Source organism: Elephantulus edwardii, unplaced genomic scaffold, assembly GCF_000299155.1.
Source record: "Elephantulus edwardii isolate Elephantulus edwardi_28Jun2011 unplaced genomic scaffold, EleEdw1.0 scaffold00280, whole genome shotgun sequence".
Lineage (NCBI taxonomy): Eukaryota > Metazoa > Chordata > Mammalia > Macroscelidea > Macroscelididae > Elephantulus > Elephantulus edwardii.
This window is the reverse complement of record NW_006400030.1, coordinates 1,866,218-1,888,847: the sequence shown is the minus strand read 5'-3', so window position 1 is coordinate 1,888,847 and position 22,630 is coordinate 1,866,218. Positions and strand designations below refer to the sequence as shown.

The window sequence follows — 22,630 nt, the reverse complement described above, 5'->3', positions numbered from 1 at the left end:
GTAATTTTCATTGAGTTGAAAGGATTGTAGGAAACACACATACACACACACACACACACACACACACACACACACACAATTCCCATGGCAACTTCATGTGTGTCAGACCAGAGCTGGGTTCCACAGGGTTGTCAGTGGCTGGTTTTTCAAAGGCGGATCACCAGGCTGTTCTTAGAAAGACTTCCGTTATTAAGTGTGTTAACAATATGCATCACCAGACTAGAGCTCTAAGACACCAAGTGGTACATTCAACACATGCTCAGCATCAGCTCTTGGGGTCCTGGCCACCAGACCCACCTTTGGAGTTACTCCAGGAGCATTAGTCTACCTTGATATACCGTTAGCATATCCAGCAGAAATACAGTGGAAATCAGGAATCATTTCCTATTCATCCTTCTAAATCCTGTAATTCCTGAGAGCTGCTTTACCCAAAGTGAGAGCTCCTGGATGTCATCTGAATTTGAATGTATTCAAGGAGAAGAAGGCAATGTCATTTACATAAACACCTTAAAGGCAGGTCTGGATTCAAATCTTAGCCTCATCTCTCACGAGCTATGAGCCTAGTTATGAATCAATCTAGCTTCATACACCTCCACTAGGGTTTGAGGAGGACGTCAAAGAAAACTTTTAATCATCTATCCCAGTATTAGGTCCTGCTTGCTCAACATTGTTTCTTCTGCTAGCTTTTGAGGGGCAGAACAGACCAAATTCACTGAAGGCTCCTATGTCTGGACTCTGAAGACACTCGGAAAGTTGTTTGGCTGATGAGATGGAGTAAAGGAGAGACACAGAGGTTGGGAAAACTTTCTAAAAATAGAGATCACAAAGAGGAGGTAGGAGAGAGAGAACAATTAAGGTGCTATCTATTTGCTCATAAAGTCAGGAAAAGGAGCCAGACTATAAAGATAAGTTGTTGTTGTTGTTGTTTACCATGGAGTTGGAACAGACCCATAGCTAACTCACCTGTGGGTTTTCAGAGGCAGTTAATCACATGGGAGGAGATTGCCCATCCTTCTCCCACAGAGCAGCTGGTGGATTCGAACTGTGTGCCTTCAGGATGGCAAAGTAGCTTGCCACTAGGCCACCAGTGCTCCCTTATAAAGATATACACATAAAAAAGACAGGATTTTTAAATCCCTCATAGAAGCTTTCACTAGAGTAAGAAACATCCGAAAGAATCTTTGGGCTTATATAGAATCTTTCCAGAATAAGATTATTCTTATTCAAACACCAAATGAGAATCACTAAGACAGCTAACAGGTAAGAGAGCTGAGCCTATAATCTTTCTCAAGTGTGCTGTCTAGGTAGGGGGAAAAAAGCTAGAGTCTAAAGTATGCCAACAAGAAGCTGGGTCACCGTGGGCAAGGCACATCACTCCCCACACCTCACCTGAAAAAGAGGGGTTCATCCACCCACACCAACTCCTTGGCCAATGGAACCCCAGCAAACACAGTAGGTGCAGAGACACAGGAAGTTCCTGCACATAGCATTAGTCATCTCTGCACTTAGAAGGCGGATGCAGCCTCCTGTGAACATGGCCAAGAAAGCCTGGTGGAGCACGTGGAAGAAATCAAAGTGCCCTGACTCAAGAGCCAGCCAGACTCCAATCCCTGAGGTCAGCCAAATCCACAATGGAAGCCGTGCCATTGAATACCAATCTTAGCCCTGCAGCCTTAGAGGAGGAAAACACCAGACAGAACTTGACGATAGGGGGTGGAGGGCATAGTGCTGGGCCTAAGAGAGGGAAATCTACTCCTTTTGTGTCCTATGTCCTCAGAACCTCTGTATTTGCCTCTAGCTGCAACTTCCTTTGAGCAGCTGTGTTTGGCCCAGGGGTGCTGGTGTGCCCCTGTGGTCAGAGAGCCTGAAGTGCTTGAGATTGTCCCTCCAGGGTGTCTGTTAGTCCATGACCAATTGGCACAGATACATCACAGTTCAGGTCTTGTCTCTACTTGGAGCAAAGTTTGAAGCATGATGTAAATTTGAGAGCCCCTGCAGGATCAGGCCAAGGTCAGATTTTGTCTGTCCTACTTTCTCATTCAATTTCTCCTGTAATTACTTTCTTAATAAATCACTTGCAAGTTTTCTTAAAAAAAAAGTCCAATCTGACACTCAGCAGAGCACTCAGCTGGATCCTGCAAATATCTTCTCCTTCCCTCTTGACTGCACAGATTCTGTGAATAAAAAAGGCTTTGGAGGCCTGGCTGCCAGGGTGAGGTCCCACACTATATATATATAATATATATATATTACTGTGCACAAAGCAAGGACTGGAGCAAGTTTGAACAGGTAGAGTCAAATATAGCACACTTCCTACTCAAGAAAGCAGGGAGTGATTCACCTCCATTGAGGGGATTGAAAAAACAGTCTCAGTAGTGTTGTTGTTTCTGTTGTTATGTGCCGTCAAGTCGCTTGTGACGCATAGGAGCTTATGTACAACATCCCTGAACCCTGCTCTAACCTGTGCTATCTTTATTGTCTCTGACACAGCTACCCCCATTTCTCCAGTCCCTGCATCAATCCATTTCATCGAGGGTCTTTGTCTCTTGTGTAATTCTGTAGGAAGTTTTGCTGTCAACTATGTCACTATCAGTCCCCACATACAGCAGCCTTGAAGAGTATCAACTGACATGCAGGCTGCAAGAGGACACTGCGGTCCATCCCACCCTCGAGTGCACTGCACCACTGCACAGTCCCCAAAGGAGAGGATCCTTCCTGCTTGCTCACACTCTATTCATTTTCAAAGCTTCACTGACGGCCCCAGATTGGCTGACTGCTTCCTCCCCCTTCTCTGTTCACCACTATCATGTTTCATATTTAGTTGTCCTCTTTGTCCTGCAGTTTCCTCTCCTCAGTTACATTTTCTGTTCGTAAGGCAGAGATAAAGAAGCTCTGGTGGCAGTCCATAGGGAGTTGTGCTGGTAACTCAAAGTGGTGATACTTCTTTGATGATTCAAACCCACTAGTCATTCTCAGGGAAAGAGAGGGGCACTCTCCTTCCGTGAAACTTCCAGCCTTGGAAGATGTGGTGGAGGATAATTTATAAATCAGTTCTGACTCAACAGCAACAAATTGTTATGCTGAAGACAAAGATTATGCATGAAAGCGTTTCCTCTATCTAGAGTGTTGACTGTTTCCCACCAGTATCAATTTCACTGACCTTGATGCTGTGGACAAATGCTCAGTTATATTATCCTTAGGACCTTCCTGAGAAGGAGTATAATTTCTCCCATCTTCCAGATGAAAATAAAAAAGGAAGACTTTAGTAGGTAACCTGCTCAAGATCACTCTTAAAGAATGAACTGGGAAATTATAGTCTTTAGCAAACTGCTCTGGTGGCCTACTGGCAAGAATCTACCCTGCAATACCGAAGGTATGCCGTTCAAGGCCACCAGCTGCTCTGCAGGAGAAGGATGGGCAATCTCTTCCAAGTTAATCGCTTAACTGCCTCGGAAATCCCACGGGAGGGTCAGCTATGGGTCGGCTACAACTCTACGGTACACAACAACAACAACAAAAGCCTGTAACTGAGGACCAGCTGGAAGACCTACTGTCATTTCAAAATGGAGACAAGTCCATAGTCAGTCTCATATAGAAACCTTGGAAGGATTTACTGCTAATGATAGCTACCATTCTGGGGTGGGTTTTTTTTTAGCAATTATTTTTGTATTAGGCACTGTGTTCTGCAACAACCTTCAGATAAATACAATTATTTCCACAGTACAGAAAAGAAAATTGGCCTTAAAAAGAATTTTGGTAAGTAGGTGAAGTCACACAACTAGGATGTTGCAGAAACTGGACTCAAATCCAAACTGTTTCAGCTTCAAGATCCAAATTGCTAACTATCTTCTAAAACACTTGAGCCAAGAAAAACAGTGCCAGACATCCTGCCAAGTTCTCCATGGGGGCATAAGGGATCTCCAGTAAAGGGCCCAGATCTTCTGGTGTCCTGCTCCTTCTGGCCAGCATGACTGTTGGTGAAGGCACAAAAGTAACTAAAATGCCAGTACAACACATACATATCTGATACTCAAGAAAACATTTCCTTGAATGAATTGAACTGAGTAATTTTAAAGACTTATGGAATTCTATACTGCCTGGTCTACCCACCCCACCACCATCTTCTCCAGATAAAGCATATTACACAGACATATCTGAAAATCTACCATGAAAAATCTCTTATTATCTAAGCAAGCATGTTCATATAGAAAGAAATTTTTTTGAAAAGGGAGATCCAGTTAGGAGGGAATTAGTAGAGGGCCATAAATTGAGAGATTAATCAGGAGAGCCTGTCCTAGTTTCTGAGTGCTGCACAACAGAAATACCTCAAATGGGTAGCACTTAGGAAAAGGTATTCACTTTCTCACAGAAGCATGGAAGTCCAAATTCAGGGCACTAGCTTTAGGAAAAGCCCTCTCTGAGGACTCTGGGGTAATACGCTCTGTAACCTTGGATTCTTGCTTATCTCCACATGGCACCTAGCTTTCCTCATTTTTGATAGATACGACTGCCAAAAGAATCAACAGATTTGTCTTGGAGAAGAGTGCTCCTTGGGGCAAGGAGGGCAAGGCTTCATCTCACATACTTTGGCCATATTGCTGAGAGGTTATTCCTTGGAAAAGAACATCATGCTTGGGAAGGTAGAGGGTCAGTGAAGGAGAGGGAGACCTCAACGAGATGGAATGACACAGTGACAGCAGCAGTGGGCTCAAGTGTGCCAGAGATGATGAGGATGGCACAGGACAAGTTTCAGATCTGTAGTTTATAAGGTTACTATTAGTCATACTCAACTCGACACCACCTAACAACATAGTGCCGAATCAGCTTTTCAGATTTCAAAAAGTTCAAGATATTCCTTTTAAACAGTTCTCTCCCTCATCTGTTTCAATGCAGTGTACATCATTTATCCCTTTTCTTTCCCTCCAAACTCGATGTCAGTCCCGTTTTATTAACAGTGGCATTATGCAGTATTTGTCTTTTTGTGACTGAGATATTTCATTCAGCATAATGTCCTCCAGGGTCACTCATTTTGTATAATATTTTATGAGTTCCTTGTTTTTCAATGCTGCATAGTAACCCATTATGTGAAGATACTACTGGGGGGATTATATAACAATGAAAACATTTTTTTCTTTTTTCAAAGAGAAAAAGAAACTGGAGGGAAGGATAGACAGGGTGGAAAATGTGCAACAGTGAATGAATGAATGAATGGAAAAATAAAATTAAATTAATTTCTAAAAAATAACAGATGCACCTAAAATGAAAAAAGTTTATGATACATTCTTACAGAGGGAGCTCTGGTGGTCTAGTGTTAAAGAACTGTACTGTTAACTGAAAGGCTTGTGGAATGAATCCACTAGTTGCTCTGTGGGAGACAGATGGGCAGCCTCCTCTCTTAAATTTACAGCCTCTGAAAATTGACTGGAGAGTCAGCTATGAGTTGGTCTGGCTTGATAACTACACATGGAATGGACTAATTAGCGTAACAAAGAAAAATTCTATTTCCAAATGGTATTGCGACTACATAGGTCTAGGGTTCAAATTCTTTTAAAGGTACAGATTCAATTCATAACAGAACCAAATATGTACTAGAGAACACCTGTATATATGAGAATTAGAAAATTATAAAGGTAGAAAAGTAGGGGAATGGATGAACTGAATTATGGAGAAAAGAAAAACGAAATAGTTATATGAAAACTCTAGGGGAAAACATGTTTAGATAGATCTCCATCTCACTTCAGATTTTCCCCCCTTAAAAACGGATGGAGTTTTGGACTTTATGACTTAAATATTTCACTCAGCAGTATGTCTTTCATACTCATCCATGTTGGGTAGTGTTTTACAAGTTCACTGTTTTTTCAGTGTTGTGTAATATTCCCTGTGTGAATGTACCAGTTTTTTCTACCCATTTGTTGACAAGTACTTGAGTCTGCTTCCACCTCTTCGCTATTGTAAATAATCTGCAGTCAACATGAATGTGCACACACCTGTTTACATCACAGGAACACTTATAAAAATAGGATGGGCACAAGGGTGGAGAATTGAGCAGGAAAAGAATGAATGGATAAACACTACACTGGAATACGGAAAGTGAAGGGTTGGCAAAAAAGAAGACAATTCTCAACTAAATGGACTGACACAGTAACTGGCGCAATGGGCTCAAGTATGTCAGAAACTAAGGATGATACAAGATTCAGAACTGTTGTTCACAGGATTGCTAAGAGTCATACTCAACTCGATGGCATCTAACAACATTGGAATAGGTGACTATTTGAAAGGACTAGACATTATATGCATGACAATTAACAAAATTAACAACATGGAACAAGACATGTATTACAAAGTGAATTAGGGGAGAGAGAAGAAAATCTGTATCAATGAATGAATAAAAATCCATTCACTAAATCACTATCATCACAAGAATTTTTTTATAAAAAGATGGATTCAAGATTTTAAAACATATACATACTAAAGTATATATTTTTTATAATCTTGAAACAGGGAAGCCTTTCAAGACAAATATATCCCAGAAGCCATCACAAAAAATAGTATTAAATTTAGATCCAGTGGGAATCTGGAAAGACAGGGCAATGGTGGGCATAGTTCAATGTCAATTAATTCTATAAAATATAATGAATGGGAATGACTGTAGGAAACACAACATGAAAGAATAGTGTGAAACATAATGTATATGAACTTTGTAAGCAAACCAATATAAAATAAAAATTAATTAAAAAAAATTCAGCCACATTCAAAATATAAATTTCTGTATGGAATAAAGAGCCTACAAACAAAGTTATTTGGCAAGTGATAAGTTTGATATGAAAGACAAATCCTTACAACATACATAACAACAATAACAAAAAAGAATCATATTCCAAATATGTATATCAAAGCTTCATACAAATTATTTTCCAAAACTGATAAAGAATACAAAAAGAATATACTAAAAATAACAGAGGACACTCTTGTGGCCTAGTGGTAAGGAGCTGCACTGCCAACACAAAGGCACATGGTTCAAATCCACCAGCTGCTCTGGAGGAGAAAGATGTGAGTTACTGCCTATGAAAATCTACCAGAGGGTCAGCTATGGGTCAACTCTTACTCGAAGGTACATTAAAAAAAATTAACAAAACTGCTGTTGATTTGATTTTGACTAATAGCAAACCACCATATGTTTTTTCCAGTGTGTTTGAACCACCAACATTTCAGTTAAAGCTGAGTTGAGTGCTTAACTACTACACACACCATGGCCAGTTATTAATATTTTTTAAATTAATTTTAATGAAAGTTTACAGAGATTTTGGATTTCCATTCATTCATTGTTGCACTTTTCTCCCTGCCCACCCCACCCTCCCAGTTCGGTCTTCTCTTTGAAAAAAAGAAAGAAAAAAAAGTATTTCATTGTTATTCAATCCCTCTCATTATATAGTATTTGTCTTTTTGTGACTGAGATATTTCACTCAGCATAATGTCCTCCATGGTCACCCATTTTGTATAATATTTCATGAGTTCTTCTTTCAGTGTTGCATAATATTCCATTGTGTGAATAGACCACCACTTCTCTATCCATTTGTTTATTGATGGGCACTTGGGTTGTTTTCAAATCTTTGCTACTGTGAACAAAGCCACAATAAATATGGGAGTGCATATATCTGTTTGGGTGGCAGTTATGGTTTCTTTAGGGTATATTCCCAGTAGCAGAGTTGCTAGGTCAAATGGTATTTCTATTTGCAACTTTTTGAGAAAGTGCCATAATGCCTTTCAGAGTGATTACACCATTTTATGCTCCCACCAACAGTGAATAAGGGTTCCAGTTTCTCCACAACCTCACCAGCATTTTTTGTTTGCTCTTCTGTTAAATTTTGCTATTCTTATTGGAGTGAGATGATATCTCAGTTGTTTGATTTGCATCTCTCTTAGAGCTAGGGATTTTGAACATTTCTTCATGTGTTTCTTCACCATCTGAATGTCTTCTATCTGCAGAAAACTCAAGCAAGATCCACACCTCACTCCATACACAAAAACCAACACAAAGTGGATCAAGGACCTAGGACTAAAACCAAGAACTATAAACTTCATTTTAAAAAAAGCTTGGAAGAACTCTAAAAGTCCTAATCCACAACATAAACAGTTTTCCAAGGGTCCTGAAAATCCTACAACCAGGAGAGGATAAAATATATGAATGGGACCTTCTAAGAATCAAATCCCTATGCACATCCAAAAATTTCTCCACAGGGTAAAAAGGGAAGCCGCAGATTGGGGAAAAAATATTTGGGAATGACATGTCAGATAAAGGACTTACATCTAGAATTTATAAAATACTTGAGCACCACAACAAGATAAAGGTAAACAACCCAATGGAAAAATGAGCACAGGATATGCCAGTCATTTATTTCAAAAGCTACCTAAACACCCTCACTATTGTAGAGTCAATGCTGATTTCAACTCTTAGTGACACCCCACCTCCTTTGGGTTTCCGAAGCTTTAATCTTAATAGGAGGAGACTTCATCTTCCTCCTGAGGAATCACTGGTAGATTCAAACCATCAGAGACATACACACAACCTTTTTGTTAGTAGCACAATATGCTAGGGATGACAACACCAGAAAATAATAACATTAAAATGTTTTCAAGCATCATAGTGACTAAGAAAAAAAGTTATAATGTTGAGTTTGTTGAGAGTGTCAGGAAAAATAAGAAATATAAATTGCTCCAACTTCATGGTTTGATGAAGCTCAAAGACTTTAAAAAAGTATAGATTACACTTCAATATCAAGAAAAAAAAATCTTCAACACCGGACCAATAAATAGCATCATGAGAAATGGAGAAACACCGAAGTTACAAAAGGTTTCATGTTACTGAGATCCACAATCAACACCCATGGAAGCGGCAGTGAAGAACCCAAAGGTGTATTTCATTGGGCAAATCGGTTGTCAAGAACCTCTTTAAAGGGCTATTTAGAAAGGTTATCACTATAAAGAGTAAAGTGCACCTGTTCCAAATGAGGCAATGAATAAGGAAGACCAAAGAAGAATCGATGTCTTTGAATTATAGTGTTGATGAAAAATATTGGATATAGAATGAACTGACAAAAGAATAAACAAATTTGTCTTGGAAGATTTGCAACCAGAGTGCTTCTGGGCATGTTATAATAGGAGTAAGTTCCTGGAGAAGGAAGTCATGCTTGGAAAAGTAGAGACAAACAAGGCGAGGAAGACCTTCAAGGACCTAGGCCGGCACCATGACTGAAACAATGCAGGAGCTGTGAGAATGGCAAAGTTCTAGCATGATTTGGATCTACTGTACATAGAGCTGCTGTGAGTCAGAGCTGATTCAACAGCACTTAACAATCTTTATGGAGGACATTTGGCAGGATGTCAGGGACTCTGAGAGCAAAAGGTGGGCAATCTCCTTCCATGCAATTTATAGCCACAGAAATCTAATGAAGGGTCAGTTAAAAGCCAGTTCTGACTCAGTGCAATGAGTTTTGAGTTTTTTTTAAGATTGTCAAGGGGCACTGGTGGGTGCACTCTGAGGCTTCGGCTCTCTGCATGTTGGTTCCTGGTCAGCACCACAGTTTGAAGAGAAACTGCCTCACTTTGTTCTTCCAAATTCTCCTGGCTCTCAGCAGCCTTCTTATAGCTAGAAAATAGGCTGCCACAATTCTTCTGGGTTTATGGCTATTTCTGACAAACTTGCTAACTCAGCAATAGCAATCTACTCCTGTCTCTCAAGTTCACACATGCTTTCTTTCCCAATGAGGACAGGCTTGGCCTTGGGGAAATTCTAGCATTGCTTGTACCATGAAATTAACTCAAAGGAAAATTCAGTGAGGAGGCAGGTATGCAGTTTTGCACAATATATGCAATCCTGATGAACTGGGTGATTATTTAAGTTTTGTGAACTAAATGCCAATATAAACATGTTGTTTAAAAGGGCTTTTCAAAGGAAGGACTCTTACATAGAAATGTATTCCCTTCTTTATTTCCCTTAAAATTCTGAAATAAAGATACAAAGGTGCTTCAATAACCTAAACGCATTAACATCTAATTGAGTGGCCCCTGATCAGTAATGCTATTAATGAAACAGAATAGATTAGAATGCATCATATATGGATTACTTCACGGACTTTTGTTGTGTGCCATCCAGTTAGAACCCAATAATAGCTGAGCCTCTAGTGCGTTTTTAGAGGCAGTAAATCACATGGGTTGACTATCCATCTTTCTCCTGGATGAAACTTTGGTGAGTGTACATACGTAAACATATGTGTGGGTACATGTTTGTGTGTACGTAGTTAAGATACAAAATTAATTTCTTATTCTGGATCACGGTCAGGGTTTAAAAGCCACTGATAAGTAGTAAAGTTCTTTAAATCTGCTTTCCCATATGTCAGATTTACTTGTAATGTAACGCCTGCTGATAAAGAGGGGTACAGAGTAAGAGTTTTGTGAGTTCCAAAAAGACGCTTTGCTACTCTAAGTCAGTGTCTTTCAAATATTTTTGACTGAGACTCACAGTAAGTAACGCCCTTTAGATTATGATTATATTTTCATATACCATATACACGTTACACAATTAATGGAGAGAAATTTCATGAGATAATAGTTTGTCTCACTGGGTCTAGGTTTCAGATTATTTCCCGTTTTGTTTCTGTAATTCTGGTTATGACCTAATAAACTATCCAATTACCTTCTAAAAGACAGCTCTGATGGTATAGTAGTCGGGCAGTTGTGCTGCTGATCAAAAGAGGGCCTCTCTCTGGTGGTCTGGATTCACCAGGGGTTCCACAGAAGAAAGAAGGGCAATCTCCTGCCCTGTGATTTACAATCTCCAAAAACCCCCTGGAGGGTCAGCTATGAGTCATTCAGAATACTAATGAAGTGTGACTTGCTTTAAGTAAGAAAAGCACCAATCGGGGTCTGATTGTACTTTCTGACCACGAAGTGAGAGAGAGTAAATTATGCCTCCTTCAAAACAAGGGCATGAGAACTGAGGGCCATGCCAATACTTTCTAACAAAGTTGCTAAAATTCTATCAGTACTGAAACAAATTTTAAAGGGTGGGGTGCAGGAAATACTGTACAGAATAATGAAGCATAACATCAGATCCCTTTTTGGGCTGTTTAAAATTAACTGGCAATCTGAATCTAAAGTTTTACTATGACAAATATAAAGACAGAGTCCTCTTCAAGAGTCCACCAATGCCCAGCAGCCATGCCGTTGTTAGGTGCCATTGAGTCTGCTCCAACTCCCAGCAGCCTGGTAGCCAATAAATAAACAGCCCTTCTCTCCTGCCAAGACTTCTTAATGCTTTTAAAGACTCCTCTAAATTTTAGCTGCAGGCTCCCTGCATTCACCTCATGGAAAACCTCCACTGCCAGTGAAGAATCTACTCTGGCATCATTTTGCCCTGGGATGGGGGAGGGGACTTGGCTAAATTTTCACATTTCCATTAGAAAGCTGCAATGCTCCTACTCAGTCACTAAATCCTTCCAATTTAGTGCCCTAAGTGAGAATGAAATGCTAGTAGCTAGTACACAGACCACTAGAAAACTCTCTGTGTGGCTATGAAGTTGTACTGCCAACCCAAAGGTTTGAATCCACGAAATGCTCCATAGGACAAAGAAGGACGATCTTCTCCCACGCAATTTACAGCCTCTAAAAACCCACTGGAGGGTCAGCTATGAGTTGGTTTTTAACTTTGTTCTGAGATTAAAGAAAGCCTTTGACGTCATTCACACAATAAGGGAAGTGAGGAAGGCCTGGTTAGGCCCAGGTTAAGAAGCCATTGGCCACCAGGCCAGCCCATGATTGACACCCCTCCTCTCTATGCTTTTAACAGGCAAAGCCAAGACTGTAAATGAACTGTGTCTACTTTGTCAAAGAGATTACAAGCTTCTTGAAGACAAGAGCCCCGTTTTGACTGGACTTCTCTGAGAGCAAGACAGGAGCAGGGAAAATGGATAAAGTCCTGAGGGACACAGCAGAAGCCAGAAAGGCAAACAAGGATGGTAGATAGAGGAGAGAACCAAGAGACTCTGGCAAAACTAAAGCATCAACAGCTGTCTTTATGGGTTCAGACGCCCAGGTTAAGAGGGGACCCAAGGACATGACTCTGAACATACTCAAAGGCAGTTGGTGGGTTTGGTTTTGGCAAAGGGTGGTAAAAGCGCATTTGCACTGAGACTAAGGATGGTAGGAGGAGGCACTGGCACGTGGAGGGGAGAATTGGGGGATGGAATAGGTGGGAGAGTACAGAATTTGGAGTGCAAGATTCACAATATAAAATCTCATTTTAGATAAGGCTCTAAACTTCAAGCAAGAAAGATAGTTTGAAGTTGTTGTTTTGTTGTTATGTGCCATAGAGTCACTTGCGACTCATAGCAACCCTATGTACAACATCCCTAAACTCTGCTCTATCCTGTGCCAATAGCACCATCTCCAACATACCCATCACGATTACCCCAGTCACTGAATCAATCCACCTCCTAGGGGGCCTTCCCCTCCTGCGCTGTCCCTCCACCATACAAAGCATGATGTCCCTAGCCAAGGACATGTCCCTCCTTGCAACATGTCCAAAGTATGTTAGATGGAGCCTTAGAATCCTTGCCTCCAAGGAACAGCCTGGTTTGACCCTTTCTAAGATGAATCTGTTTGTTTTCCTAGCAGTCCATGGTAACCTCAATACTTTTCTCCAGCACCACAGCTCAAAGGCATCAATTCTCCTGCTATCCTCCTTAGTCACTGCCCAACTCTCTGATGCATAACGAGTGCAAAGACCATGGCCTGTATCAGACACACCTTAGTCTCCAGAGAGACACCATTGCTCTTTAGTACTTTGGAGAGGTCCCTAACAGCAGACTTTCCAAAGGCAATATGTCTTCTAATTTCCTGGCTGCTGGTGCCGAGAGTGTTGACTGTGGAGCCAAGCAAACTGAAGCTGTGAACAATCTCAATCTCTTCACCATCCATCCTGATGCTGCCAGTTGGCCAAGTGGTGAGAATCTTTGTCTTGACATTGAACCTCAATTCATAATGGAGGCTGCAGTCCTTGACCCTCTGCAGCAAGCGCTTCATGTCCTCCTCAGTTTCAGCAAGCAGGATTGTATCATCTGCATATCGCAGATTGTTGATAGATCTTCCACCAGTCTTGACCCCACATTTCTCCTCATAGAGCCCAGCCTCCCAGATAATCTGTTCTGCACACAAGCTGAAAAGGTATGGAGACAGGACACATTCCTGGCATTCGCCTTTCCAAGTTTTGAACCATGCAGTGTTTCCTTGCTCTGTTCTGATGACTGCCTCTTGGTCCAAGTATAGGTTTCTCATTAGCACGATCAAGTGTTCTGGGATACCCATTCTTCTCAGAGTTAGCCATAGTTTGTTATGATCCACACAGTCAAATGCCTTTGCATAGTCAACGAAACACAGACATTCCTCTGGTACTCCCTGCTTTCAGCTAAGATCCATCTAACATTAGCTACAATATCCCTAGTACCATGATCCCTTCTAAACCCAGCCTGGACTTCTGGTAATTCTCTGCTGATGTGTTGTTCCAGTCGTTTTTGGATAATCTTCAGTAGAATCTTGCTTGCATGTGAAATCAAGGAGATTGTCCTATAGTTTCCACACTCTGTTGGGTCACCCTTCTTCGGGATGGGAACAAATATAGATCTCTTCCAGTCAGTTGGCGAGGTGGTTGTTCTCCAAATTTCTTGGCACAACTTGGTGAGCACGTCCAGGGCAGCATCTGTTAGCTGAAATATGTCAATTGGTATACCATCTATTCCGGGGGCCTTATTTTTTGCTATTTCCTTCAAAGCAGCTTGAACTTCTTCCTTCATCACCATGGGCTCTTGCTCATATGTTGTTTCATGAAAATCTTCTTTGTCTGCCAATTCCTTTTCATACAGTGACTCAGTATATTCTTTCCATGTTCTTTTAATACTTCCTGGATCATTTAATATTCTGCCTAAAGCATCCTTGATTATAGCAACTCGAGGTTTGAATTTGTTGTCCATCACACACACACACACACACACACACACACACACAGTAAAACTCGGCCAGTTACTGAAGAATATTTGCTCAGGAAAAGAAACTTTCTGGGGGCATATGATATAGAGAGGAAATCGTTCAGCCAGGTTATTCAGGTCACAGGTCAGGTCAAAGAAGGGGCCCCTCCGCCCTGGCCCGGGTCTGAGGCTGAGCCGGCCGCCGCGTGGGGAGTGACTTGCAGGGCCAAGCGGGGATCTCGCGGCGCCCCCTGCCAGCCCCTCTTCAGAGTGCTCCCTTAGAGGCCAAAGGGGCGGTGAAAGCTCGTCGGAGTCTTGCATCAGACGAGAAAGGCCGGCATCCCATTCGCTGCCCCAGGCAAAGCCGCCTTCCCCTGCAGCTTCCTCGGCAGCCACGAGACCGGGTGAGACTCCACCAGCGTCCAGGGAAAGGCAGGGCTCGGCCAAGCTGGCCAGGATTTGATCTGGGAAGGGTCGCTGGCCCCCGGGGTCCCCCAGAGGGAGCCACACTGGCGCCCATCCCCCCCGTCCCCTCGCCGCGAGGAGGGAGAAGCAGTACCCAGCTGGCAGGGCCACTGCGCGCCAAGAGCCACGGCTGAGGAACCGCGCTGGCATCCCGCGGGCAGCCTGCAGGACCAGTTGGAGCAGCCTGCACTTTGCAATGCCGGAGGGAAGGAAGCCAGCCAACGCGAAACACGCTGTTGTAAACGGAACGAAAAGTTTGCATCCTGCAACCCACTGCTATTCGTTTCTCCCTTGCGAATCCTCTTCCCTCCCAAGCCCCCAATCTCTGGAGGCCCCTGGACTGACTGATACTTGGAGAAGAGGGAGGAGGAGGTGAGGGTATTGCGGGTTTGGCTCAGCCACCACTGTCGGCGGGGGATGGATGCCCCAACTTGCTCCTTTCTTTTCCCGCTCACATTACCTGCAGCTCGGCTATCAGCTCCTCTTTGCTCAGGTTCTGTTTCTCCACCACCTGGAGCCCTCCATCTTGCAGGATCTTCCGGCAGCAAGGGTCCAAGCTATCACTAATGAGCACTTTCCGTAGATTTGCAAAGGCCATCGCTGGAGTCAGTGGATTCCGAAATCCACAGCGCTCTCTAGGCAGAACAGCCAGAACTAAAGAAAACTGCTGCTCAGAGCAAAAGAGCTCTTGAAACTGTGCAAGGTAATTGGGCTCCCGCTCTTTACCTCCCCCTTCTGCTCCTATCACTCCTTTTTGATTGGGCAGGATTGCTCAAACTCTTGGTGGCTCCGCCTTTTCCTCGCGGTTGAGCTCTCCAGCTCTCCACCCACTTTATTATTCCCTAGAGATGAATAAATCTCTCAATCTCGGCAGAAGTTCCTCTCTACATCTGCTGCACATATAAAGGACAATTTACGCTGTTTAATTGATTCATATCTGGAACAGGCAATAAGAGAAACCTTCTGATCGTGAGAAAAGTAAGTTTCATCTTTGCTTTTTCCCTCCTACAGATTTCATGTATTAATTCCTTAACAAGCATTTACTAAGCACATTATGTACAAGGCACTTACTGTATTAGACAGACACTGTGGAAGTAACATCTCTGGTGGCCCTAAACAAAACTTGATTTCAACTCCTAGTGACCCTAAGGGACAAAGAATTGTCCAATAGCGTTTCCAAGGCTGTAATCTTTAAGGAAGCAGACTGCCACATCCTTCCACCAGAGTGGTTAGTGGGTTCAACCGCCATCCTTTCAGTTAACAGTGTGTTTATGTCAACCAGGCAGAAACAACTAAGAAAAGCTTAAGGGTGATTGAACAGCTTGAAAAAGGTAATTAATCAGTGTCACTGAATTCTAAATAAATAAACTTGAGTCGGATGTATATTTTTGCTGTGTATAAACAAAACAAAATTTAAATAACCATGCAGTGTCCATCCATTGGGCTCCATGTCAGAAGGTGTGCTTGTTTAAATAAACAAAAAATACAGTGCTTAGCAAGTGCTTGTGCTTGTGAATACCTACTATGTGCCATGGGCTATGGCTTGCAATAGGAGATAAGGTGATAGATACAGCCTCTTGATGGACATCTTTCCTATTGCAAATAACACTGCAAGGAAAATAAGTCTGTGTATGTATCTGCTCATGTGGTGTACTGCATCAAATGGTACTTTCAGTTCCAGCTTTTTAAGGAAGCACTGCTTTCCACAGTGGTTGTGTCATTCTACATTCCCACCAGCTATATCTGAGAATTCTCATCTATCCACTCCCTGACCAACATTTTTTGTTTACTGTCTTAATGAACTTTGCAATTGCTACTGAAGTGAGATGATTTTTGTTTTTATTTTCGTATCTCTAATAATATATATATTTTTCTATCTGAAAGTTGAACAAAGACAAAGATGTTAGAATATGAATTCATGCCTTTCAGTTGTGGTGTTGGAGAATAATACTGGATATCACATAGACTGTCAAAAGAAAAAATAAATATATTTTGAACCAGGGTTCTTCTTTGAGGCAAGATAGTGAAACTTTGTCTCACATGCTTTGAGCATGTTGTTAGGAGGGGCCAGTCTTTGGAAAAAGATATTATGCTTGGAAAGGTAGAGGGTCAGTGAAAGAGAGGAACACAGTGACTGTTACAATGGGCTTAACTCTATCTGAGATGATGATGTTAGTGCAGGACAGGGCAGTGTACAGATCTGCTGTTCATAGGGTCACTATGAATTGCAGTCACCTGTACAGCATCTAATTAATAACAATAGCTAGTGCTATTGGGACCTCTGCAGAGTACTGAAAAGTAATAATGTCAATCTGGAGACAAAGGTATGCCTGATCCAGGCCATAGTCTTTGGAATTACTTGCTATGCGTCAGAAAACTGGACAATGGGATAATAGAAGAATTGATGCCTTTGAGCTGTGGTGGTAGGGAAGACTACTGAATATACCATGGACTGCTGGGAGAACAAACAAGTTTGTCTTGGAGAGGGTGAAACCAGGCTGCTCCTTACAGGCAAGAATTCTGCAGCTTCATCTACATACTTTGGGCATGTTGCAAGGAAGGACGAGTCCTTGGAGAAGGACATCTTGCTAGGGAGGATGGAGGGACAGCACAAGAGAGAAAGACCCTGGGTAAGATGGATTGGCTTAATGACCAGGGTGTTGGGGGTAAGTGTGTCAGAGACAATAAGGTTGGCACAGGATAGAGCAGGTTTAGGGCTATTGTACATAGGGTCAAGTGGGACTCAAGGCACATAACAACAACAAAAACAATCACCTTGAGCATTTTTCATGTGTTTGTGGGTCATGTGAATGTCTTCTTTGATGTGATGCCTTTTCAGCTCATCTTAGTGATAAGGAGTTGTGCTGCCAACCCAGAGGAACACAATTTGAATCCACCAGCTGTTCCTCAGGCAAAAGATGGGCAATCTCATCATGTGAAATTGATTAACTGCCTCTGAAAACCCATTTGAGGATCAGCAATGAGTCGTTTCTGACTTGATGGTACATAACAACAAAAAAAGAAGCTAATTTTGCAACTGGATTTGCTTTTTCATCACTGTTTTTATTATTATTATGTGTACCATCAAATCGGATCTGACTGGTACAGGAGGAGATTGTCCCTCCTTTTCCAGCAGAGCATCCGGTGGATTCAAACTGCACACCTCTGGGATTGCAGTGTGCTTTTTCTTCGTTGTTAAGGTTTTGGGAGTTATCTATACATTTTAGAAATTCTTTCCTTTTCAGATATGTTCATTGCCAAATATTTTCCTCCAGTCTGTAGGTTCTTGTTTTATTCTTCTGGAAGTCTTTAGATGCACATAAGGACTTAATTTTTAGAATGTCTTAATAATCTAGTTTATGATAACAGGATAAAGAAACTATGACATTCACTGAATGGAGCACTACTCAATAAAAAAAAATACATGAAAAACTGTATAACATGGATGCATCTAGAGGATATAGTTGTTATCGTGTACCGTTGAGTCGGAACTAACTCATAGTCAACCCTCCAGCAGTTTTTCAGAGGCACTGAATTACATGGGAGGAGACTGCCCATCTTTCTCCTGCACAATGGATGGTGGATTCAAACCATGTAACTTTAGGTTGGCAACACAACTCCTTACCACTAAGCCATAAAACTCCATAGAGACAGAATGTTAAGTAAAATAAGTCCACCACAAAACGGTTATTATGGTATTATTGTGGGCCATCAAGTCAGAACCGACTTACGGCTGACCCTCCAGTGGGTTTTCAGAGGCCGGATGATCACATGAGAGGAGATTGCCCATCTATGTCCTGTAGAGCAGCTGGAGAATTCAAACCATGTATCTTCAGGTTGGCATGCAATTCCTTAAGACTAGGCCACTAGAGTTCCTGTTATGGCATAAGATCACTAATATAAAAAGCTAAGAAATAAACACCCATGTTTATTGCAGCTTTGTTCACAATAGCAAGGAGTTGGAAACAACCCAGGTGCCAATCAACAAACGAATGGATAGAGAAGCTGTGGTATATTCACACAATGGAATACTATGCTGCATTAAAAAACAAGGAACTCATGCAATATTATTCAAAATGGGTGAACCTGGAGGACACTATGCTGAGTGAAATATCTCAGTCACAAAAGGACAAATATTGCATGGTGCCACTGCTGTAAAATGGGACTAATATCAGAGTTGTGGTTGTTGTTGTTATGTACCGTCAAGTTGCTTGCGACTCATAGCGACCCTATGTACAACAGCCCTAAACTCTGCTCTGTCCTGTGCCAATCGCACTGTCTCTGACACTCCCATCCCAATTATCCCAGTCACTGAATCAATCTACCTCATAGAGGGCCTTACTCTCCTGCGCTGTCCCTCCACCCTCCCAAGCATGATGTCCTTCTCCAAGGACTAGTCTTTCCTCACAACATGTCCAAAGTATGTTAGACGGAGCCTTAGAATCCTTGCCTCCAAGGAGCCACCCGGTTTAACCCTTTCCAGGATGAATCTGTTTGTTTTCCTAGCAGTCCATGGTATTCTCAATACTCTTCTCCAGCACCACAGCTCAAAGGCATCAATTCTCCTTCTATCCTCCTTGGTCATTGTCCAACTCTCTGATGCATGACAAGTGATTGTGAAGAGCATGGCCTGTAGACTGAGAAAAACTGGATAAATTGTGTATAATGCACTGAAACAGATGAGGGAGAGAATAATTTAAAAGTGATGTATAATAGGGTATTATACAAGAGTCCACAATTAAGGTTGCATAGTGGAATGTACTTGGGGTGGTGGGAGGGGTGCGGGGGGGACTGTGTACCAGGGAGAGAGTGTTTATTTTACTTTTCAAAGAGAGGAGCGAACTGGGGTAGAGGGGAGGACTGGGCGGGGAGAGAAGTGCAGCAATGAATGAATGGAAATCCAAAATCTCTGTAAATGTCCATTAAAATTATTTTAAAACATTTAAAAAAAGGAAAAAAAGGTAAGAAAGTATTTATGCACAGATAAAATAATTCTTAAATGGTTATCAGGAATAAGAAGGGAAGGAGAGGAGAGCAGAAATTTAAAAACAGATTAGTTAAAGAAAAGGCAATAAACAATAAGGGGTTGACCAGATGTCGTAATTAATTAAACATATTTTTGCTGCTATTGTTGTTAGACGCTGTCAAGTTGAGGATGACTCCTAGCAACGCTGTGAACAAAAAATCTGAACCCTATCTTACCCTGTGCCACCCTCACCATCTCTGATAAGACTTGAGCTCAGTATTACAGTCACTGTGTCAATCCGTCACATTGTAAGTCTTCCCGTGTTTTACTGATGCACCACCTTTCCAAGCATGAGGTATTTTTCCAAGGACCAATCCATTCTAATAACATACCCAAAGCATGAGACAAAGTTTCTCCATCCTGTGTTGCAAGGAATACTCTTTCTTCAAAACATCCTTGCTTGTTCTCTTGGAAGTCCATAAAATATTAAGTACTGTTTTCCAACACTTTGATTCCTCTTTTGTCATCCTTATTCCTTGTCAAACTTCCAGATGTATAGCAATTATTCAAAAAGACCATGGCTTGAATCAGGTCCGCCTTAGTCTTTAAACTAAGATAACGTCATTGCTTTTTAGAACTTTAGAGAGGTCCTTGACAGATCATCAACCGGGAGTACTCAAAATAGAATTAAGGTTTACAGACAGAAGCTTGATGGAGAAGTGTCAGGTTGTGGGGAAGGATTTATGTTTCCAAAGACCAATCTCCAAGAGGCAATTATCAAGGGCAAGCTTTATCCACCTTGATTAGTGCAAGAGCTGCTGTCTTTAAACTGTTTAAAGAAGCTGGTAATATGCATATTGTTGCAATTGTTAATTTTTGAAAGCAGTGTGAGTGCAGACTACTAGTGATACCAAGAATATGTATATTATTGTATTGATGCCTCTATTTAGAATTTTTTTTTTAAGTGAGAGAGTTGATACCTTTCTGTTAAAAGCCATTTCTGTTGCTACATATAAGTCTCCCTCTCTCTCTCTTCTTATATTGCCTTTCAGTTGGAACTGACTCATAGCTGACATTCCATTGCTATCCTGCTGGGACTGACTCATAGCTGACTCTTCTGTGGATTTTCAGAGGCAGTAATGTCAAAGGGGAAGAGATTGTCCATCTTTCTTCCTTAGAACAACTGGTGGATTTGAACCCTAGAGCCTACAGCCTTTAAGTCACCAGCATGACTCCCTAGGGACAAGGCCACCAGTTTCCTGTGTCTAATAGACATAATAAATCTTTGTTTATGGTCTTTGACAACCCATTTAATTTTAAGTGAAACCAACAAAAAATAAAGGATATGAGATTTTTGAGACGAAAGTAAATCTTGAAATGCAAATAAATTGCACAGTATCTTAAGTAAATTTTTTTATTTAAGATACTATGTACATTTATTTACATTTCATGACTCATTTTCATCTCATAATCGCAACATACCATGGAGAACTAACAGGTCTGTCTAAGAGAGGGTGAAACTGGGTTGCTTCTTGGAAGCAAGGATTTTGAAGCACCATCTCACATATTCTGGCATGCGGCCAGAAGGGACCAGTCCTTGGAGAAGGACATCATGTTGGAATTGTGAAGGGACAGCGCAGGAAAGGAATACCCAGGATGAAATGCACTGATACAGTGACAGGAGTACAAGGCATGAGGGTATTGGGGACAAGTGTACTGGAGACAGTGAAATTGGCTCAAGACAGAGCAGGGTTCAAAGCTGTTGTACATAGGGTTGCTATGAGTCACAAACAACTCGATGACATATAACAACAACAAACAAGAACTAACTTAAAAGACAAACATTAAAAATGTTCTGGAGACCTTTGGAAGTACCACAGTCTGGGACACAAGGGAAGCTTACCAGCAAGGTTACTTTTGAGTAAACCCTTTAATAATAATTAAAGGCAGCCCTTCAGTGAGACTCAGATGGGTCAACCACCTACCCACAATCACTGAGTCAATTCCAACTCATAGTAAACCCAGTCAGGTTTGTCCTGGAAATGAGGCTAAGCATTAAACTAAAAGTGGCATAGAAATGGTAAGTGATTTTTACAGAAAGATCTGATTAAATTTGTTGGTTGAGCTGAGGAGAAAAGAAAATAAATAAGTTGTCATGGAACTGAACCATACAGTTTTATAGACAGCGACTACAGATGACTACGAATCAGATCACCAGGACTTTCTTCAGAAGCACCAGTGTGTGGGTGTGAACCACCAGACCAGCAGTGAGCAGTTTCGATACAGGTGACAGACTTGATACTCCATGCTGTGAATGTAGACAATAATCCTCACCACTCCCACCTCTGGGCAGTCACTAACATCTAATTGTAGGATGAGGAAATGTTTATCCTCTTTTTTAATTGATTGCAAGAGCAGGAGGATTTTTCTTCTTCTGTGTTACTATCTCTATCTATAAATGAGAAACTATTGTCCTCCTGAGCACTGGGGGGCCTAGTGGTAAGGAGTCAGGCTGCTAAACTAAAGCCACACAGTTCAAATCCACCAGCTGCTCCTCAGAAGAATGATGGGCATCTCCTACCCTCTGATTTACAGCCTCTAAAACCTGCTGGAGGGTCAGCTATGAGTCCAGTTCAGACTCAGTGGTACATAACAACATTGTTCACTTAAAAGTATTATGAAAAGTAGTCCTGCCCTTCCTTCCAGACTCTTCTATCCCAGACTCTCCCCTGACTTTGGTCCCACTGCCACTCCCTTGGGAAGAAAGGCGCTCTTTTGAGTAATGAGTCTGGAGTAAAGGTCCTTGTACATGCCTAGCCCTGCCTTTTCTTGGCTCCCTCTCTTTTGGATTCAGATGTCACAACATGTGGTAACACCAACAGGCCAGGCCCTGTTTGCTGAAGATGGCAGGACCTACAGCTATTTAATCTATTCCATCTGAGGCTGTGCGGATAAGGTTAACCGGGGAAAGGAGATAAATTGAAACCCCTTCTTTCACCTGGAGCCCAGCTGTGGTCTCTAAACTCATATTACAAATCATAAAGCAATCATTTTAAAAGGCAAGTGATCAGTTGTCATCTACAGAACAGGCACATCTGGATTTGAAGCACAGCTTCTCAGATAACTGTAAAAAAAAGTTATCAAATAGAGTTCTCAAATGGAGCCCTATACCTTTAAAAAA

At 41.7% G+C, this 22,630-nt stretch overlaps 1 protein-coding gene across 1 annotated transcript in view; it reads right to left on the bottom strand.

Annotated features, from left to right (window-relative positions):
* The window catches only part of PHGDH (phosphoglycerate dehydrogenase), a 54,922-nt gene extending 39,841 nt beyond the window's left edge, over nucleotides 1-15,081 (bottom strand). The window contains exon 1 of the mRNA XM_006900319.1: nucleotides 14,944-15,081. Coding sequence (XP_006900381.1) covers nucleotides 14,944-15,081 — 138 coding nt within the window. The remainder of the gene's footprint in view (nucleotides 1-14,943) is intronic.
* Nucleotides 15,082-22,630: the final 7,549 nt, after the last annotated feature.